This window comes from Lactuca saligna, chromosome 3 (genome assembly GCF_052625555.1).
Source record: "Lactuca saligna cultivar CGN05327 chromosome 3, ASM5262555v1, whole genome shotgun sequence".
Taxonomy (NCBI): domain Eukaryota; kingdom Viridiplantae; phylum Streptophyta; class Magnoliopsida; order Asterales; family Asteraceae; genus Lactuca; species Lactuca saligna.
The window spans coordinates 45,626,145-45,646,746 of NC_136419.1; the positions used below are offsets into that span (position 1 = coordinate 45,626,145).

At 34.4% G+C, this 20,602-nt stretch overlaps 1 protein-coding gene across 1 annotated transcript; it reads right to left on the reverse strand.

Moving 5' to 3' along the window:
• Nucleotides 1-15,505: 15,505 nt before the first annotated feature.
• LOC145036304 (Regulator of chromosome condensation (RCC1) family protein) lies at nucleotides 15,506-18,113 on the reverse strand. Its single transcript, XM_078984753.1, has 9 exons — nucleotides 17,967-18,113; nucleotides 17,203-17,510; nucleotides 16,972-17,124; nucleotides 16,731-16,889; nucleotides 16,485-16,646; nucleotides 16,252-16,383; nucleotides 16,087-16,164; nucleotides 15,913-16,011; nucleotides 15,506-15,825 (listed from the first exon to the last, which is right to left on the reverse strand). Exons 2-9 carry the CDS (start codon nucleotides 17,393-17,395, stop codon nucleotides 15,650-15,652), a joined length of 1,152 nt encoding a protein of 383 aa, XP_078840879.1. The 5' UTR covers nucleotides 17,396-17,510; nucleotides 17,967-18,113; the 3' UTR covers nucleotides 15,506-15,649.
• Between the last annotated feature and the right edge of the window lie 2,489 nt (nucleotides 18,114-20,602).

A 20,602-nucleotide genomic window follows, 5' to 3' on the forward strand; every position in this document is an offset into this window, starting at 1 on the left:
ATTTTATCTTATTTTATGTTTCCTTGCAATGACATTTATGAAAATTGGTGTTTATATTTACATTGTTAGCGATGTTGAAATGGATTTGATTCTTAGATATATCGTTTGTGGTAGTGTCATAATTTACCAAATGAGGAAAGATTGTTATCGCCCAAGTTTCAATTGGACAGAAACTTGGAATCATACGATTTGAATTGCGTGATGTATGAGAATCTTGATATGTGGGAAATTAAGGCTAATTCCTTGTTCAAATGTATAAATAAGTCAAGTGAAAGACCAAAGGATCTAGTACACATTGATATGGACTAGTCATATCCACCACAAAGGACAATAAGTCTATTTGTCATGATTTACTGATAGTTTAGCAAATCTGGTTATGCTTAAAAGTTTAAGTGTAATTATGATACATTAAAAGGTTTCAATGTATAGCAGAAGGAATAAGAAGAATCAAATTGGGCAGAAAGATAAAAGTTTCTCCAATCTGAAATGAAAGGAGAGTACTTTAGTATCATGTTTTATGATCATCCTAATGATTATGGAACCATGTCACAATCGATCCTCTAAGTACACCTTAGTACATTTACATGACTAATAAGGGGTATCGGTAATTGTTGAAATGGTTAAATCAAAATGATAAATCGTACTTCGTTCCAGATTCAAGTTTTAGGGCCATACTCTAATTTCTCCAAGTTGTACCTTGAGTAATATGTTCTAAATATGTTTACAACACATCATGAAATGTGGAGTAGAAATGTTTCTTACTCTTGCACATTTGAAATTGGTAGTTGTGATGTTTGGGATAAAACAAAGATCAACTAAGACAAATTATATGAAGTGTTTCTTGATAAGAACACACACTAACTCTTGAATATTTGTTTGTCAAGGAATGTTCCTTGACAAGGAATCTTATATGTCAAGAGGTTAGTGGGAGTCGTAAGTTGTCTTGAATAGTTTCAAGTACTAAACAAGAATAAATGAAAGAACTTGAACTTTCTAAACTTTCGTATTTCTGAAAGACCCAAACTTTCATACTTCACAATATTGTTGCTCCAAAACATGCTACATGCATATTCATAAAATAATATTTTACATAGACTGGATATAAATCGGCTATTTATATTTTTACAAAGTTTTACACCTATTACATACTTTCCCAGGAATACAATACAAAAGTTATAATATTATCTATTCTACATCTTCTACCAGTACAAAACTATAATGGATGCTTATCACCTGAAATAGTTTAAACATTGAGAGGGATAAGTAGGTGACGCTTAGTGAGTTCAATAATAGTTACAATATAACATTATGTCATATGCATATCAATATGACAGAAGCATAGAGAAACAAGGAACAAGATAGGCAAATGAGTATCATATGACAGGCTTTCCATATCAACGAATAATCAGATTCAAAGATTTAAATTCAATGAGACATAACAATTCCAACATTTGATATACATCAATAAGACTTTAGCCCAAGTGTCTTAGAAAATATGATTTTAGAATATCATTATACATAGGCTTTCAACCATGTCTTTGTATTCTACTATGCCCAAGGTTGTAAAAATCGCTCGAAGGTAGCTCGACGGTCAACTGGTGTTAAGGGATTAATCGGTCTTGGCGAGGATTAATCGGGGATTAATCGGAGACCATAGATTATTAATAAACTATTAAAATTAATTAAATATTAATATATCTTAAGAAAAACAAGTACTTTAAAATTTGAAAAATAAGAAAAATTGTAATTTGGAAATTTGGAAATACGAAAATATGAACATTTTGGTATATAATTCTAAATTTTGAAAATTTGAAAATTTTGGATTAAAAAAAGTTGATTTTTTGAAAAAAAAAAAAAATTTATATTTTATAAAAAAAATTTAAAATTTTTTGATATTTTTTTGAATTTTTTCAACTTTTTTGACTTTTGTTGACCTATTAATCCCGTCAAAGCCGATTAATCCTAAATTTCCGATTAATGCCCTAATCCTTGACGGTTGGAGAACGCTAAACGATTAATCCACGGTTAATCGCCGATTAATCCCGATTTCTGCAACCATGACTATGCCAAAGTGATGCTTATGTCATACACTTCATGGCCAAAGGCTACATACCAGTACCCAAGTGATGCTTATGTCATGCACTTCATGGCATAAGGTATAACTCATTATGATAATAACATGGGAAAGCACATTGAACATATAACACATAACATACAATTGTCCCTATATTGAAACTCACCGTGAAATAACCGGGGATTAAATGATAATTTGGGCAAGTCTTCGGCTTTAAGTATAACTTTTTGTGACGAAACCAGGGATTTTAGTTGAAAATCGGCCTTACTCAGACAGAGTTTCGGCTAGAAAATATGATTTTCTCAGGAACTTCAGGGTGTCGGGACTTGCTTCGGGTATCGGGTATGATACCGGAACTTCAGGGGTGTTAGAGGGGCTTGAGAGAGGCTAGAGAGTGAGAATTTGTAACCTAAAACATGACAGCCTCGCATCCCTTTTATAACTGCTCGAAGCCTCGGAGTACACTGGGCGTACTTAGGTACGCTGGACATATGGGACGTGGCCAACTCTAGGTTGCATACATGCGAAGTACGTTGGGCGTACGAAGCGAAGTACGTTGGGCGTACCCTTCAGATAAGGCTTCGAATTTTCATTTATTTTTATTTAAAAACTTCAAAAAATCATATATTTTGTGTACGAGCTCTATTTTTGACGTTATTTATATCCACGCGTATGTGATATTATACTTTATAACTTTTGTTTAGACTCTGTCGGCTAATTTTGACTTCATTTTTAATATTACATTTTTAATGGGACGAGACAGGAAAAGTCCATTAAAAATTCATAACTTCTTCATCTGAAGTCCGTTTTCATCTGCCTTTTTACCATTGTACTACTATTGATGAAAACTTCTATTCTCGTTTAGGTTGCGTCGGCTAAAAAATACTCGATCTTTATTTCGAGTTTTTAGTTGTCTACTGCTATTCCGTAACTTAGAAAAATCATAACTTCCTCATACGAAGTCAGATTTGGATGTTCTTTTTATGAAAATTCTAGGTTTAGGGAATACTATGACTTTCATTTAGATCATAATGGCTAAAAAGTAGTTTATCGAAAACTTACTTTTTACGTCATACGACGTCGTGTCGGTTCTGTCGCGAAATTTCAAATAGTCATAACTTCTTTGTTATAATTCGGATTTCAATGAGCTTTTTGCCTAAATGTTTTGTAACGAGATTCTTTACAACTTTCAATAATAAAATTTTACTTATTTCAAATTTTATATTTTCGTTAAATTTCAATATTTGACATTAGATTGGAATTTAATAAGACTTCCAATATTTTCTAAGCGATTCTAAACATAGTTTTACTTCAATTCTAATAAAAACTATATGTTAGAACTCAATACTCAATATCACATAATATTTCATAATATTATTCATTACAAAACATTATTTCAAAACGTGTATGTTACAATAAACCTTTTAGTAATCACTAGCACACGACCTGAGGTTAACAACCTATCGTGTTGACATATTTTTGTTTCTGTGCCTCTTCCAGTTAAGTTGACTATGCATGCGAGTCCTATGAGTTCTCATTTTTCTGCATAAGGAAAAGCACCTTGATAAGTGAAAGTACGTTGATCATTGTGGGTGAGCTGCTCAATAATCTGGAAGCACTGGTAGGCCCTTGTGCTGCCGAATGGCAAGAAATTAAGATTAAGCAAGTTCAGTCCATATGAGTTTGGATTTTTCATAAACCTTGTCTTATGATAGTGGTTGGAAATGACAAATTAACATGGATAGAAATACATACACCTTAAAATCTAAGTGGCAATAGGTTTCTCTCTACTTCATGAAAATGATTGTGAGAAAACGCTTCCACTAGTGGATTTTAAAAGGATTAAAGTTAGCAGTTGTGATAATTGCGTTCTCAAATTCGAGTATGATTATGGCATCCCTTTTCATAGTTCAAATTGTGAGAAATGGCAAATAGTTTGAATAATTCAGGACTTATTGATATAGGTTCTGAAAGGCTTTAGACACACACATAAGCTATCTAATGAAAGGTGTATGAGCTTGAGAAGTCTAGATAAAAACTTATCAAAGCACCGCGAATCAGAAATATGAACTTTTGTAATAAAGTCAATAAGTATTGATTTCTAGAAGTCCAGTTGATTTCTGAGTACATTTCAAAGCAAGTGGGAGCATAATTGTTATGTTGGTAAGAACATAATTGTTATGTTAGTGGGAGCGTGATTATTATGTTAAGTGTTGCAAGTTAGCAATGCTATTTACAAGAAACAAAGTTCTAAATTTGCAAAGTTGCAGAATTTGGAAATTGTTTCACTATAGTAAGGCTTAAGGGAGAGGGCATTTATACTTCATTTTAAATCTAAAACCTCATATTGAAATTTTAATGGAACTTAGTTATGGACATACATAAATATCATGTTGAGTGATTCAACATAGGAAGATTCAATATATGGAAATATTATAGCAAGAGACCTTCAGGTCTTTATGTGAGACATTATGAATCGTATCCCATATGCTTCTGGTATAGGATCGATTGCATATGTTGTAATATTGGCCTGTTCTGATTTTTCCAAATGCCTACCGCATTAAGAGGGAAAACAGACTGGAACCAGACATGACTAAAGTTGTTAAACAAATTTCAAGGACAATCTAAGGTTTACCAAAGATTGGTTGCTTGTGGATAGTTGGAAGTATAGTAATGGATTGACCATATTGATATAATTCTGAATAGATAGGATTCTATTAAGAATGGATTGTCATATGGAAATTATGGAAATGTTTCCATAATGGGAGTTGGATATTAAGAATCTATGTGTAAGTTAGAAACTTTTATGCAAGAAGGATATTCAAGGAGTGTACCTTGAATGTGAGACTTCATTTTCGGGGAATCGTCTTGTAACAATCTCAATGGAATGCTTTCTAATATCATTGGCAGAGTCTTTGTGACTTTGGTGTATTGACATTACAAAAGGATCATTGCATGTAAGTTTAGACTCTAACAAATCCTAGTAGTGGCAAGAATTTGGTATTCTTACACTTGTGATAAGGATTAGGAAATTATGAAATGTGCATCATTGGAAATGTGTTCAATTGACATATCTCACAAGGAAATAACCATAGAAAAACATAGTGTGCATGCTTGGAGCATGGGATGACTATTGTTTTAATTTAAGTATTTAGTTGATTGAAACATTAAACAATGAATAAGGTCTAATTAATATGGTGATTAAATAATAAGTGTTTTATTTATATTCAAAAGTTTTGAGAACATATTGGAGTAGATTATTCTTGTATTTCACCTTGCATGTTTTTACTTCCCGAATAATAAGATTATTCAGATATCCACAGTCGATCATACTTTGGAAGTAAGTAATGAGGTAAGACTGTCATGAATCTTACTGTAGATTGTCTAAGTGCATAGACATAGCAAATGTTTGATGTAGTGTTCGTGAGTACTCCAGAAATAAGAATTTGAGTATTGAATTAAACTCACGCTCATTTGAATCACTTCATGGATTTTATCACTAGTGATTATGAGATGATCATATCTTATAGTATTGAAACGGAGACATATAGTTGTTGTTTGTGAGTCAGTTGCGCATTGATGATACGTAAACATATCAGTACCTTGATGTTATAAAATGTATTGTTGTGTGTGATTTGATAAGTAAATAATACAAGCATATGAGTCGAAGTTTATCCGTTCTTTTTGCCCTAAATGGGATAAAAGCGACATATGTGGGCCCCTAGATGATTTAGTGATTTCACCCTAAGTGCTTGGCCAGGCCTCGACTAAGTTGATGTGTTCAATTGTAGTCTGAGTCAGTCCTCATAAATCGAAAATCAGGAAACAAACCTTGGACAGAGAGAATGATTATAATCCATGTCTCATGTCCATACGATATCTTGTAGAATGGAGGAATATTTGATCACTTATCTATAGGACATGTTACTGATAAGATCAGAGTTTGACAACGGCTTTTAAAAGCTATGATTGTTATTCAAAATTTGAAGTCATACTTGCAATAATAGTTATTAGATTTATCCAAGTGGGAGACTGTTAGATTAGGTGTTTAAGCCCATAACTATATTTTGTATCTACATGATTTGATTTGAATCATGGTCCTTTTGGGTTGCCTTCACTCATGCAACTTTATAGGATGACTAGTGGAGAGAGTAGGATTTATTATATTAATAATAAATTGGTACTCGGAATGATTTTATTAATATATTATAATATTAATATATTATTTGGAAATGATATTATTAATTAGTAATTAATCAGAAATTAATTTGATATCAATTTTAGGATTAAAGAAACTAATTAATAATGGAGGGACTGGTTTTGCAAATCAATGATAGTTGCAAAGTTGGGTTGATGGACTCCTAAGGGAGGATTGGACGAAATCTATAGGAGGCCTTATAGAATTCATCCAAGGCTTCTATTATGGAGGTTCATGGACTGCTTAAGGCCTAAGCAAGGAAATTGGGGTTTCTACTTGAAAATCCTAGCAGCCACAACTATTTAAGGACCCCCATGCATGGATTTTCAGCCACTCTTATCTTTAGAAGAACCCTGTCGATTTATAGGATCTCTCCAAACCATCATTTGCACTGAGTGTTTGTGACTCCATTAGAGGTGCAACTCTTGGGGAACTAGGTTTCATAAGTCAAGATCATGCAAGGATTGTTCTTGTTATTACAATATAACAAGTGAGGTAATCTTCTAACCCTAATATATAAGTGAATTTCAAAATTGTATATACTAGATCTAGGTTTTGCTTTGGATAGGTAATTTGCATGTATAACTTGAGAAAAACCTAGATCCAAAGAATTAGGGTTGCATGTGCACCATATGAATGTTGTAATGCCCAAAACCCATTAGAACTCGGACCCGGGAACTGAGATAATGTGTGTCAGAATTTGAGATGATGTAACTATGAGAATAACAGTTGCTCAAGGTTTTGACAAACACCGAAGTCCGATGTTTTCTTCTTTAGAATCATGTGGAGGATAGATTGAGACAAATTTCCATAGATCCATGATTTAACAATAGAATCAAAATGAGTCCATTCTTCAGTGGGCGTCGGGTACTTATCAGTCGGAGGTTGAAGATGACCAGCGAGACCGTATCCAATGCAATGAGTTTCAAATAGTTCCCGCCATATGTCATAATTCATTTGAGGATGACCATTGACTCCCCACTTATGTATTTGATCACGGAAGCTTAAACCGAGGGAGTCAAGATGGAAAACTAGAAGAATGAGAGGATTAGAGGTGAGATTGACAAATTTGCTACCGAGAGTTGTAGGCTTTTGACCCGGTGAGGTCAGTTTTGGGTCCTATTCTCTGGTGAGATTCGACAGATAGTATTGGAGGAGGCTCATAAGTCCAGGTTCTTGATTCATCCTGGAGCCACCAAGATGTATCGGGATTTGAGACTTAGTTATTAGTAAACCTAAATGAAGCGGGAGATAGCATGGTATGTGGAGAGATGCTTGACCTTCCGGATGGTCAAGGCAGAGTACCAAAGGTCGCATGGCAAGCTTCAGCCTTTGGAGGTGCCCATGTGGAAATGGGAGTAGATCACTATGGGTTTCATCACCAAGTATTCTTGGACAACCAAGGGATTTGAAGTTATTTGGTTCATAGTCAACTGGCTTACCAAGAGTGCCCACTTTCTCTCCATTCGGGAGAGTTCTTCAGCCAACAAGTTGGACGAAATGTATGTGTGTGAGATTGTCACTCGCCATGGTGTACCAGTCTGTATCATATCTAACAAAGATGTTCAGTTTACTTATTGGTTTTGGCAGAAGTTTCATGAGGATTTGGGTACGAGACTGCATTTCAGCACTACTTATCACCCTAAGACTGATGGACAGAGTGAATGGACCATTCAGACGCTCGAGGATATGTTGAGGGCTTGCATCATCAATTTCAGATTGAGTTGGGACTCCTACCTTCCCGTAGCCAAGTTTTCTTACAACATCTACCATTCTAGTATTGTGCATCGCCTTTCAACCTTCTCTACGGGAGGAAGTGTCGTACACCAAATTTTTAAGGAGAGGGCAACCACAGGTTCATAGGAAAGACTGAGGTAGTTCTCCAAATGATAGAGCTCTTCTAGCAAATCAGGCAGAGGTTGTAGACAGCCCAAAGCCGACAGAAGAGTTATGTCGATAGATGATGATCCAAGTTAGAGTTCCAAGTCGAGGATGTGGTTTTACTAAAGGTATCACCCTGTAAGGGTGGTATACACATTAGGTAGAGTGGAAAGTTGGGTCCCTGATTAGACCATTCCGAGTTATGGCTAGGGTAGGCAAGGTAGCCTACCAGCTGGATCTGCCTGAGGAGCTAAGCCAAATTCACAGCACCTTCCAAGTTTCTCGGCTTCGGAAGTGTGTGATTGATGATTTAGTGGTAATTACCATGGACGGTATTTAGGTTGATGAGCGCTTGAATTATATGGAGAGGCCGGTGGCAATTTTGGATAGGAAGACGAAGGCCTTAGAGTTACAACGTGACCCCAATTGGAAGAACCGCACATACCCTTGATACTCACGACGTGAGCCCTTATGGGTCACGATGTTGGATCTGGCTCTATTACAGGTATTTGATTCCTGTTTTCGTCCACGTTTCCAACTCCACTCTTTGTTCTCACCATTTTTGATCTATACACCGAATAAAGTGAAATTAGATCCTCATTCACGATAGATATTCAAATCATCCTTATCACTCCAAAAAGTTTACATGTTAGTTCTAATACCGTAGACATACGCTTAGAATCATAAACACATAAGGTTTCTAGATCCAGTCGGCAGCAAACCATAGATCCGAACAAATAATATCATATATGGAAAACATATAACATTTAGCACACAAAAGCATTTTAGGCAACTTTCCTAAAATATACTAGTGCTCGTGTCTTAAAATATGGTAGACACTCATCTCACAATCATCGCTTAGCATTCTAAGTTTAAGTCTAGATATCCTACAAATTCCTAGTTCGCTTAAACTAATGCTCTGATACCAACTGTGAGATCCCCAATTTCACGGCCAGAAAAGACCAATTTGTTTATGCTTTGTTTTATAAATCAGAGTAATCGTTTAAAGAAAACGGTTGCGGAATTTGTTCCTAAAACAAGATATGATAATAACTTATCAAAATATTTCTCAAAGAGAATGTATTTTTTTATTTAATAATAAAACGTCGGGATGTCATGTTCTGATACATACCAAAAGCATAAACAATATAAAATAGACCTTACAACAGTTATTTATAACTACTGGTCGATAATCCAAAATCTCTCATCAAGTCCACTAACTTATACCCTTGTGCCTTTACCTGTAATGCAAAGAAAACTGAGTGGGTCAGGCTTGGGAGTCTGGTGAGCATATAGGGTTTTCAACCCACAATAATACATTTATTCTATTCAATTATCAAACAATCAACCCAAATACCCATCCCCATATCTACTTTATTTTCTCAAGGGTTTACCCTAAGAATCCATTATCCTTCATTCATTCATTCCTAAGGATTTACCTAAGGAATTGGCACGAAGTCCATTGCTGCCAAAGCTTATCTATCGAATACTAAATCCATAGTTATCAGGCGCTAACTCCATAGTCACCAAGGTTTATGCAATAGGCACGAAGTCACATCGTCACCAAGGTTTATCAATAGGCACGAAGTCACATAGTCGTCAGGGTTTACTCAATAGGCACGAAGTCACATCGTCACCAAAGCTTACTCAATAGGTACGAAGTCGCATTGTCACCAAGGCTTTACTCAATAGGCACTACGTCTCATAGTCGCCGCTATTTCATCTACCCATGTTCTACCCGATACATTTGTAGATATAAAATACATATACAGTTTAAATCATTTAACACACGTATAAAAACATCAATTCCAAGCCCATCTCAAATAGAAAAATAATATATATAACACATAGCACGTATTTCATAGCTAATACTTTATATTTATGTGTTAGAAGAAAGTAACTATACACTCACTTGATTAGACGATGCTCGGACAGCACTACGGCTTGTAAAAGTAGTATTCTTCGGTAGATCTGGAAGATCTTCGCAAAAATCGGGCTTCTCGCGGGCAGAGCTTCGGCTCGGGAATTTCACTTCTCAGGACCTTCGGGTCCTCGGGACTTGCTTCGGGTCTTGGGAATGATACCGGGGCTTCGGGATATTTCTTGCACGAAAAACGATGCGAAAACGAGAGAGAAAGGGAAGAAATGAGCAAAGAACTCGGCTGCCCTCGCTTCCCTTTTATAGGGGCTGAACCACCGAATTACGTTGGGCGTAATTAAGGTTACGCTGGGTGTAACTTGGATAAGCTCGCTGACAGCTGACTCCCCCCCTTTGGATAATATCGGGTATTTTATAATTAAATTAAATATCTAAATTATTTAATAAACTTCAAAAATTCATATCTCCCTCATTTGAGCTCTGTTTTCGACGTTCTTTATATCCCCACGTATATGAGACTATGCTCTACAACTTTCGTTTAGACTCCGTCGGCTAATTTTGACTTTATTTTTATTATTTATTTTTAGTAGGCCGGGAGAGGAAAACTCCGTTATAAATTCATAACTTCTTCATCCGACGTCCGTTTTCACCTATCTTTTTATCGTTTCACTACTATTAATGAGATCTTCAATTCTCGTTTAGATTGTTTCGGCTAAAAACCGCTCGATCTCAAATCGAGTATTTCGGGCTGCATACTGCTAAGTCGGAACTTAGAAAAATCATAACTTCCTCATACAAAGTCAGATTTGGACGTTCTTTTTATGCACGCTCACGGTTTAATGAACTCTATGACTTTCAGTTATATCGCTAAGGCTAAATATCGCTCTAACGTAAATTCACTTATTACGTCGCGCTGTGTTGTGTCGGTTTTGTCGCGAAACTTCGACAAGTCATAACTTCTTTGTTATAACTTGGATTTCGGCGTTCTTTATATGCACAAAATCCTTGTAACATATACTATAACTTAGGTAAGATTAATCCTTCTAAATAATATTACATCAAAAAGTCATTTTTGATGCTTATCGTCTCTAAATTAACTAGTCCTGATCTACGGGCGTTACTTTTATTGGTTTGGGTAAGTGTTATATTTGGTTTAATTCCATGTTATTGTTCGGTTATATCTTCAAGAATTTTTATGTGCCTTTTTCATGCCATGAAGAAATAGTGGGTTACTGAGGGGTTGTATCTCGTATAGCGGGTTCCAATGTGTTCGATTGTTATCCTAGTTTTGGTCGAGATCGATTCAGGGGGTATTGTGTAGAAGGTGTATGGTTAGGATTCAACGAGTTAGTTCTCCAGTGTCATCAAGGTTCAGTGATTTTAGTAATTATTCTGGTAGGAGCGGTAGTTGCCTATGGAAGAACTATTAGGTTCAAACACTAGTACTGCTAGGAAAGGAGCGACAATAGGAAGCTGGTGGTGTTAGCTGCATGAGTTGTTTGGTCATTTGAAATGTCACGGGTGTTTATATTCGCTCAGGTTGCAGTCGATCAGGATTTAAGTATTCTAAGAGGATGGAAGTTGGGATAAAGATTCATCGGTTAATAGTAAGGGTTATAGTTCCAGTCACATGCATAAGAGCTCTGGATTTTGTATGGTAGCATGGGAGGTGAATTAGAATATCAGAATGGCCAATATTTCAAGATTATTCTTCAGGATTTCAGGAGTTGGATGATCATGGAGTTTGGATAGCAATGGAACGCTAGTATTGATTAGCACAGGTTATAAGTGGTTCATGCTAATTGTGGTAGACAGTTCAGAGACCCATCAGAACTAATAAGTGAGAGAGCTTCGTCAAATCCAAGTAGGGGAGAATCGATCTGGATTTCTGAAAGTTTGGAAGGGTGTGGAACAAGGGCAAGTTTCACATCCTGACAAAGGAGAGAGACGAACCAAGTGGTCGTTAGATTAAGATTGTGTAAGTGAGAGTTAAGGAAACTTCCCAACCGATGGTCAACGTCTTTTTTATGCATAACAAGGTTGTGGTCAAGTCCAGGTTGTCGACTTTGGGATTCGAAGCATAACCTGAACATTTGTTTGGATGCAAGTTTCTTAGGAGGCGTGTGGTTGTGATGGTTAGGGTGTGGTAAGGCTATGGGTGGTAACCATGGTTGGTTGACGTGTTGTAATACTGCGGTGGGATCATAGCATTCACCAATTCGAGCTAGACTACTGTTAGAGGTGGTCATGAGCTTGGAGAGGGAAGCAGTTCATGCCTTGTACATGCCGGTCAGAGATGTCGAGGAGTATTTATCTGTTTTGGGTTGAGGATCGTTGGGGTCTGAGGCGGAGTCGGGCCTGTGTAGCTCTAGACGAGTAGGACCATAGGCGAGGCCTGTGTGATTATGACAATACAGATCGGACCTGGTAGAGACCGTTGGGTCAAGGTTTGGGATTTTAAGTTGCAGGATTAAGTGGGTGGTCTGTGTATGATGCAGAAAGGTTTATAGGTTGGGTAGCCATATTATTTTGTACTCTTGGTAACATGGTGGTTGGACCAGGTGTGAGATATTGGATTAGGTGTCTAAGCCCATAACTATAATTGGTATGTACTTGACCCGAGAGTAGCATGGTCCATTTGGGTTGCGTTCACCAGAACAATCTAATAGGATGGATATTTGAGAAAGAGGTTATTTATAATTTATTAATATATTACAAGTATAATATATTAATATGAAATCATATTATTTAATTAGTATTGATCAAGAATTAATTTGGAATTAATTTAGTAATCAAAATTAACTAATTAAATTCATGGTGACTAATTATGAAAATCAGTGATATATAGTGTTTGGGCTATTGATCCATGTTGGGCTAAGTTTATGTAAGTATCCATAAGAGTTATCCCACATGAGATATGGATCATAACCCAAGTGTACGAATTAGGGTTTACCCATGACTCTTGGAATCCTACACTATATAAATGTTTCCCCTTAGCCAAAATCATAACCCTATGTGTTCTAAGAGTTTATATAACTAATTTTGTGTGCTCCATACTCTCTCTCAAAGCCCTCTTTTGTTCATGGTGTTTGTGAACCATTTGAGGCATCACACTTGAGGTGCTAAGCTTTTGAAAGGCCGAAACTACAAGCTACAATAAAGAGGTATTATTCTAACTAGGTTTATGATTCATGAACCAAATTGTATGCTATATGTAGGCTTCATGCTTTGGAAATTTTATTGCATGTATAATTAGAGAAAAGATAGATCCAAAGCATGTAGGGTTGCATGTGCGCCATATGAGTGTTATAGTGCTTAAAACCCAACAGTTGTATAAGAGCCTAGGATTGTTTTTTGTTATATTTGATGCTTGTTAATTTTCAAAGTTGAAAAAAATCGATTTCATGGCCTCCGACTGATGAACTCACCGAGTCCACTGGCTGACTCGCCGAGTCCACTCAGTAAAAGGGCAACTCGATGAGTCAGGCTCATGCACTCGTCGAGTAGGTGCTTCTGGTTGCAGAATTTCAAGTTTTTAGCCAGAATTGGAATATGATCATTACCACAAACTATTTAGTAATCATGACAATTGTATTTTCAGATTTGGTAATGATGATCTTCTTCCAATTAAAAGATAATTGTCAAAGTTTTAAGTTAAATTTTTACTTATATGATAAACAAAGTTGCTTGTAAATTGTTGATATAAATTATCTTGCCATATGAGTTAAATTAGATCATTCCTAGATTATATGATAATTCTATTTGTTGAAATTGATCTAAATGTTGTTTAATGACTTCCATAACTTGTCATCAAGTTATGGAACATGAAAAGTCTCATCCATTAAAATGACATTAAACTTATAAGTTATGGAAATGAAAAGTTTTCAAGAGTTACAAAACATGCCCTCAACTTTTGGTATTTGAAAAGTCTCAAATTATGAAAATATTAACTCCTATAATTGAAAGGTTTCAAAAGATGCAACTCATAGGTTCATAACTTAAAAATTAATTAAAAAGTTTTAATTTGAATTTTTAATAACCTAGATGGTTTGAATAGTTCAATTACACCTTATGGAATTTATTAAATTAATTAAAGTGTTTAATTAAAAGAGAAGTTTAATAAATCCATAATAACATGGTTTAAGCTTAATTAAATTAAAAGTCAATTTTAATTAAAAGATTAAACCACCTATTATTTTAAATGTTTAAAATACACCCTTATACTATATAAAATTAAAAAGTTTAATATTATATATATATATATATATATATATATATATATATATATATATAAGTTAAAAGTCAGTCTTACCGTCAGTAGACCTCATTCACGAAGTCGGTCTATAAGGGGGGTGTAAGATTACTGCTTATAAAATGGTCGTTAGCCGAATGGGTAGGATATGACATTAATTCTCATTAAAAGTATAATGAAAATACCAAGTAACTAAACACTTATAAATTCCCAATCTTAGTTACTTAGAAAAAATGTGAATTTGATGCTAACCCATGAAATTGCACTTTGCCCCTTATCAAATCGTTAGTGGAGTGTGTGTGGTTAACTATCATATTGATTAGATGATTTGTAATATTAAGTGTACCAAGCTAATTTGCATGGTTATTCACACCTTGTTTGTGATCCTGGCATCCTAGTCACAAACTTGAACAATATAATCGAGATTTAAACATGCCATTGAAAAGTTTAATGAATCTTAAAAGATCTAGGAATTTCAATTCATTTAAAGCCTAATATTCTTTTTCGTTTTTCATAGTGGAAATTGGTAAATTGTCATTTACCTACCTTCAAATATTTTACAATTGGATTATGGTATCCCTCTTCTGAATTGTATAATATTGTATTGGGACCTAGCCTTAATATTTCATTTTGGGTGTTATGTTAAGAACTTATAACAACTAACTTGAATTTCTTCTATTATAGATGTCTAGTTCAGACAACTATGGTATTTCCAAATCTTTTGGAATAAGCTTTCCTCTGTTTCAAATTGATAGTCCACTTTTGACTTTTGAAGTCTTTTTTCTTCAACTTTGAACTTAAATATTTTTGTTTTTTTATAGATAATAGTTGATGCAAAATATATAAATGCATTGCATTTTAAATGTTTTTTTCATTATTATAAGTTTTATCAAGTAATATATAATATAAATAAAAATATTTAAGATCAAAGTTTAAGAAAAAAAACTTCAAAAATCAAAATTAGACTATCAATTTGGAACGGAATAAAAGAGTAGAATAGTCGAGACCACCACGTAAGAAATTGAAACTATAAGGACCATTCATGTAGTGAAAAAACATTTGGGGTGAAACTTGCGAATCTGACGAACCACACGGACCATTTACATAATTTTGTCTATAATATATTTAATTAAAAATTACTTAAAAATAACATTATTCTCTTTATCTATCAATTTACTTATATTTACCCATTTAATTAATCATGCATAACAAACAACATGGTTGAATAACTCAATTCATATTTGAAAACAACCAAACACAATAAACAATATAACAAACCATTCCAATTCCATTTTTAACAATTCCATTCAATCATGCCACACAACTAATTAAATAAATTAACAAATCTATTTTCATGATTCATGACTATTTGCACTTCAAATTCCTAACAACAAATGTAAAACCACTCCCACAATACACCTTTGATGTCATATCTTGATTTTGACCAAATGTTACAACTTGTGGACTTTTCTCGTCACATGTCTTCCCTAACCCAAGTTGACCATGTTCACCCCACCCCCATGTCATCACCACTCCATTTTCTACATAAAATTTATACATTTTTTTATTATTATTAATAATAAAGAAGCAAAAAAAAAATAATAATATATAAAACCCAAAATTCTTGCCTGTTGTAAGAACAGAATGCTCTGATCCCGAAGCAATCCCAACAACTTTTATCCCATCAAGTCCATGAATTTTTTCCACATGGGCTTCGTTTGAATCCTCTGTAAATCAAGATTATAAAAAATTATAAATTTTATAAAATTTTGTGTTATGAGTTTTTTTTATTAGGTGCATACGTTTGACCGAATTGCCCTTTTGAAGGCTGTTAAGAACCCCATGATGGCTGCCACCTAGCATAACAATTTCCCCTTCATCTGTAATAAGTTTGGTTACAAGAATTAATAAACAATGACAATATTTTATTATCTTATATAATATAAATTTGATTTTTTAAATTCTACCTGTTAATATTAAGGCATGATTCCAACCAAGGGCAGTCTGTGTGAATGAGAATGGTGAAATTACCAAATTGGGACTAGACACATCTGCTTTACTTCCAAACCCTCTTCCCCAAGTGTACAAATCACCATTTTCTAACAACAAAATGTGATTAAAATATTAAAAATAAATGGAAAAGAAATTATGATTAGTGAGATGTGAAGTTTCTTTAACTTAAATTATTACTATCACTAACCAGATAATGCTGCACTATGATCTCCATTTGCAATGATACTACTAACATTGACTTCCTTCAATCCATTAACACTTTGTGGAAGATTTATTGATTTGACTTTATTAGATATTCCTAGTTGACCACGTTTTCCATAACCAAAACTAAATATTTGGTTTCCATGATCTAAAAATTCAATCATATAAGCAAAGAAACAAAGCTTTTATGGATAATAAATGAATATTCACAAATCACAACTATCAAGATTACCTTTCAACAAGACTAATGAATGACGCATCCCACATGCAATTTGGTCAACATGTTTGGATGAAAAAGACGAGACTTTGACTGGATAACTTTGTGACTTGTAATCACCATGTCCAAGTTGACCAAATTGCCCATCTCCACAAGTAAAAAGTTGTCCACATTCTAAAACCAAATAAAGAAAAATCAGATTATGATCAATATTGTTAAAAATGACATTTTCAAGAACTCTCAAGTGAGTACAAACCTGAAACAAAACCTGAGTGATTCCATCCAGCTGAGACATGGGTTATATTGAATTCATTTAAAGCATCAATAATTTTTGGTTCTAAGCTATTGACAAGATTTCCATGGCCAAGTTGTCCAGATGTACCCCTTCCCCAAGTCAACACTTTTTTATCTGTAAAGAAAGAGAGAACGATTGCATAAAGATAAAAAACAGATGGCATACATGTAAATAGGGGGGGTATGAGGATACCTGGTGTAAGGGCAATGACATGGGCCCCACCACAAGAAAGGAGAGATAAAGAAGGAAGGATATGGAGAAGTTGAGGAAGGTGTTCATCTTGAAGCTTGCCTGTTCCTAGTTGTCCCTCTGTACCTGCTCCCCAACTCCATACTTGTTCTTCTTCTTCTTCTGCTGTATCTTTCACTCTTTCATTTGCTTCCATTTTGGTTTTACTTATTTGTGATCAAGGTTATCTGACGATCATACGAATGTTAATCCCATTGGTCAATGAAGATGAATAGAACTTGATTGTGATCGATAATGTGAGGGTTTGATGCCTAGAAAACACATGAATTAGATGGATAAGTTCGACAATCGACACTAAGAAACTCCAATCACAAATAACTTAAAATTAGGCCCTAATGTGCAACAATTCAGGTGATTGCTTTTCGATAAGTGTTTAATCAAGCAACAAGTGTACTTTATGCATTAAGAAATTTCAGTTACTCTAAAAATCTACGTATGTTCACTTTCAGTTTCGTTGATGATTATTCTTCTCGGTTCTCATACAAATGGACAGTATAAGTGAGCATGATACAACTACCGATCAATCGAACGATATTCTTATGTAAGCATACCAATTTCGCGGATCAGATTTCTTCCACGAATATGCAAACTTACCTAAAGTGTGACAGATGTTTACATAAACCAAAAAGTTATAGAAGGAAACCCTAAAAACCTAAATGAAGAGGAAAGAGGAGTGTAAGATTATCAGAAGATGGGGAATATGATACCTTGAAGACTGGTCTAAGAATCAAAAGCTTGTTTTTGCAGCTTCTTCACTTTCGTGCATCAATGGCAACAGGGCACCCATACTATAAGTCTCAATTTTGACTTTTGATTTCGTTTATTTGACTTCCAAAAGATAGTAAATTTGTAATGCCTTTATTTATGGGTTTTTGCTGTATAGTTTATAGGAAAAATGATTTAAGAGGATAATTATTTGTTTGGTTTGTTTTCAGTAGATCATTTTTTTTTTTTTATTTAATATACCATTTAATTTTTTGTTTGTGTTCACATTACCCATTCTGACTGGCTATCACCTGTTAGGAATGAGGGAATCATAGAGGGTTGGAGTGAGCGGGTTTGACCAAGCAGGAAGAGAGGGATGAGCGGGAGGAGCGCAAGAGAGAAAGAGAGGGTATTGAGGGTTCCTCAAACCGCTAGAAGAGAAGGAATATGGGGAAGATGGGTTGGGAGGGATGGGGTTTAGGCGGGTTCGCCTCCTTCCAGAAAGGGTTTAGCGGGTAGCGGGAAGGACGGGAATGATTCCGTCGACCCTTATTGAAGGTTTTCGGTCTTTTTGTCCTCTTCGGCGAGATTTCGATGAACATGAATATTCCGGCGAGTTATTAGCAAATGTTCTTGTTTGTCAAATCTAGAAAATCTCTTGAACATTATCACATCATAACCCAAACACAATGAAAACTAAAAACTGAAATTGTGTTTGTGTATGATAATCAAAAGCTGAAATTCTTTTTTGGGGTTTTCGTTTGAACATGATGGCAAAATTGTCACACCCCCAAACCAGGATGGCGGAAACGTCCAGGGGCGGGTGACTATCATGTAGTATATCATAACAGTTAAGTATAAATGTTCAAAGCAAACACAACCAACATATATATAATTAAAAAAAGTTACATCATTTCTACGTATTACATATTTCAGAATATCAATTACAATATGTTGTCAAAAGATTTGTGTAGACGCCTAAGCGTCCCATCCTCAAAGCCAATTGTTACCTGATTTATTGATTTCCTGAGAATACAAGTTATTTAAAAGAGAGTATCAACATTTAAGTTGGTGAGTTCATAAGCATTTGTATGTATATTGTAAACCTTTTCTATGAAATGTAGTAATGTTTGTTTTCCGGAAAATCCTATATTTTCCCTAAAATGAGATGTGGCCTTAAATGAACCAAGACCGAAGCGTATAAGTAATTTTCCTACTTAAAATGATGTTATGCAGTTTTGTTTGTATATAAAACTGTTTGAAGACTGTCTTTGCGTAAACTAAAAGTGTCATTGTTGTTTTACGTGAGTTTTAATTTTTATCTTATAATCATGCTTGATTGACCCAAACTGCCTTGTTCGCAACGTTCTTCAGGTGTCGATTTCGTTATAACATTTGTCACCCCTAGACCTGCCGGTCTAGCAGTTGCAAGCAGCTAAGGTGCGGGATTGTCGGTCCCAGTATAGATCTATACACAACTATCACGCTCTCCCTACAAGAGACTCTGGTTATATTTAACAGGACTTTCGTGTGTACTTTATAAGGTACCGTGAAGACAAAACTCACTAAATTTGTTCAACGAGTTTACTTGTTTTTGTGTTGAAAATGTTTGTATAAATGATCATCCCCTAAGACTGGGATAGCTATGAAAAATGACGTGAAATATTTAGATATGCATTTGACAATATTTTACCATTTGCTCAACAAGATACGAATGGAGTAGAGTTTCGTAAACTATATATGTATATTTTTGATGTAGAAGACAAGTTTGTAAACAAAACATATATATGTAAATGGTTTTATATATATATATATATATATATATATATATATATATATATATATATATATATATATATATATATATATATAAATTTTAAAAGATGATTTGGTATGTTTCATAATTGTTGTTTATATTCTTACGTTTTTATTAGAAACTTTGCATGAAATAATCCTTAAGTTTGATACAAAGACCTTTTTGTACTTATCATTTTTGTAAAAATTGTAATTAAACATATTTAAATGATTCTGTTTTAACTTCCTTAATGTATAAACATTGCTCAAAAATGTTAGAAGGTGTTAATAAATCTATAAACCACTTTTGACAGTTTTACCCTTTACTGTCCCTGTTTTTAGAAAACTCATAGAAAAATCATTGTAAGTCAAAAACTGAATCCGTCACCTCTGAGAGTTTATAAAATGAGTCTACTTTGTTCCTAATTTTTATTATGATTTTTAGTGGTCTCAAACTAGTGTGAAAATGAACATCTTCACAGACTGGTTCGAAATTACTTCTGAAATGACAGACAGTTTTATACAAATCGCCATAAATTGTAGAAAAATCGTATGAACGCATGACAGTAGTCCTTAGAAAGGTATAAACTTGAACTATTTGCATATTGTACAGTTTTGAAAGATATTAAGTTTAAGATGGTCAAAACAGTCCGTGAACAGGACTCAACTTTTTTGTAGAAAGCTGTCATTTAAATTTAAGTTATGTTTAGTGTTCTAACTTGTATTCCCCCCCCCCCCCCCCCTAAAACTTGAAGAAAACATGAATATGTAGGGGTATGAACTCACCTTATGTGAATAATTGAAGAATGGAAGGTTGAATATGAAGAACTTTTGGGTGTTGGTT

What these genes read in the sequence shown, in the direction of transcription:
- LOC145036304 (XM_078984753.1), bottom strand. Translation starts at nt 17,395, where the DNA reads ATGGAAGCAAATGAAAGAGTGAAAGATACAGCAGAAGAAGAAGAAGAA. An exon ending in TTCATTAGTCTTGTTGAAAG is followed by an intron (nt 16,647 to 16,730) that starts GTAATCTTGATA and finishes TTGAATTTTTAG; the next exon opens with ATCATGGAAACCAAATATTT. An exon ending in TCATAGTGCAGCATTATCTG is followed by an intron (nt 16,384 to 16,484) that starts GTTAGTGATAGT and finishes TTTTGTTGTTAG; the next exon opens with AAAATGGTGATTTGTACACT.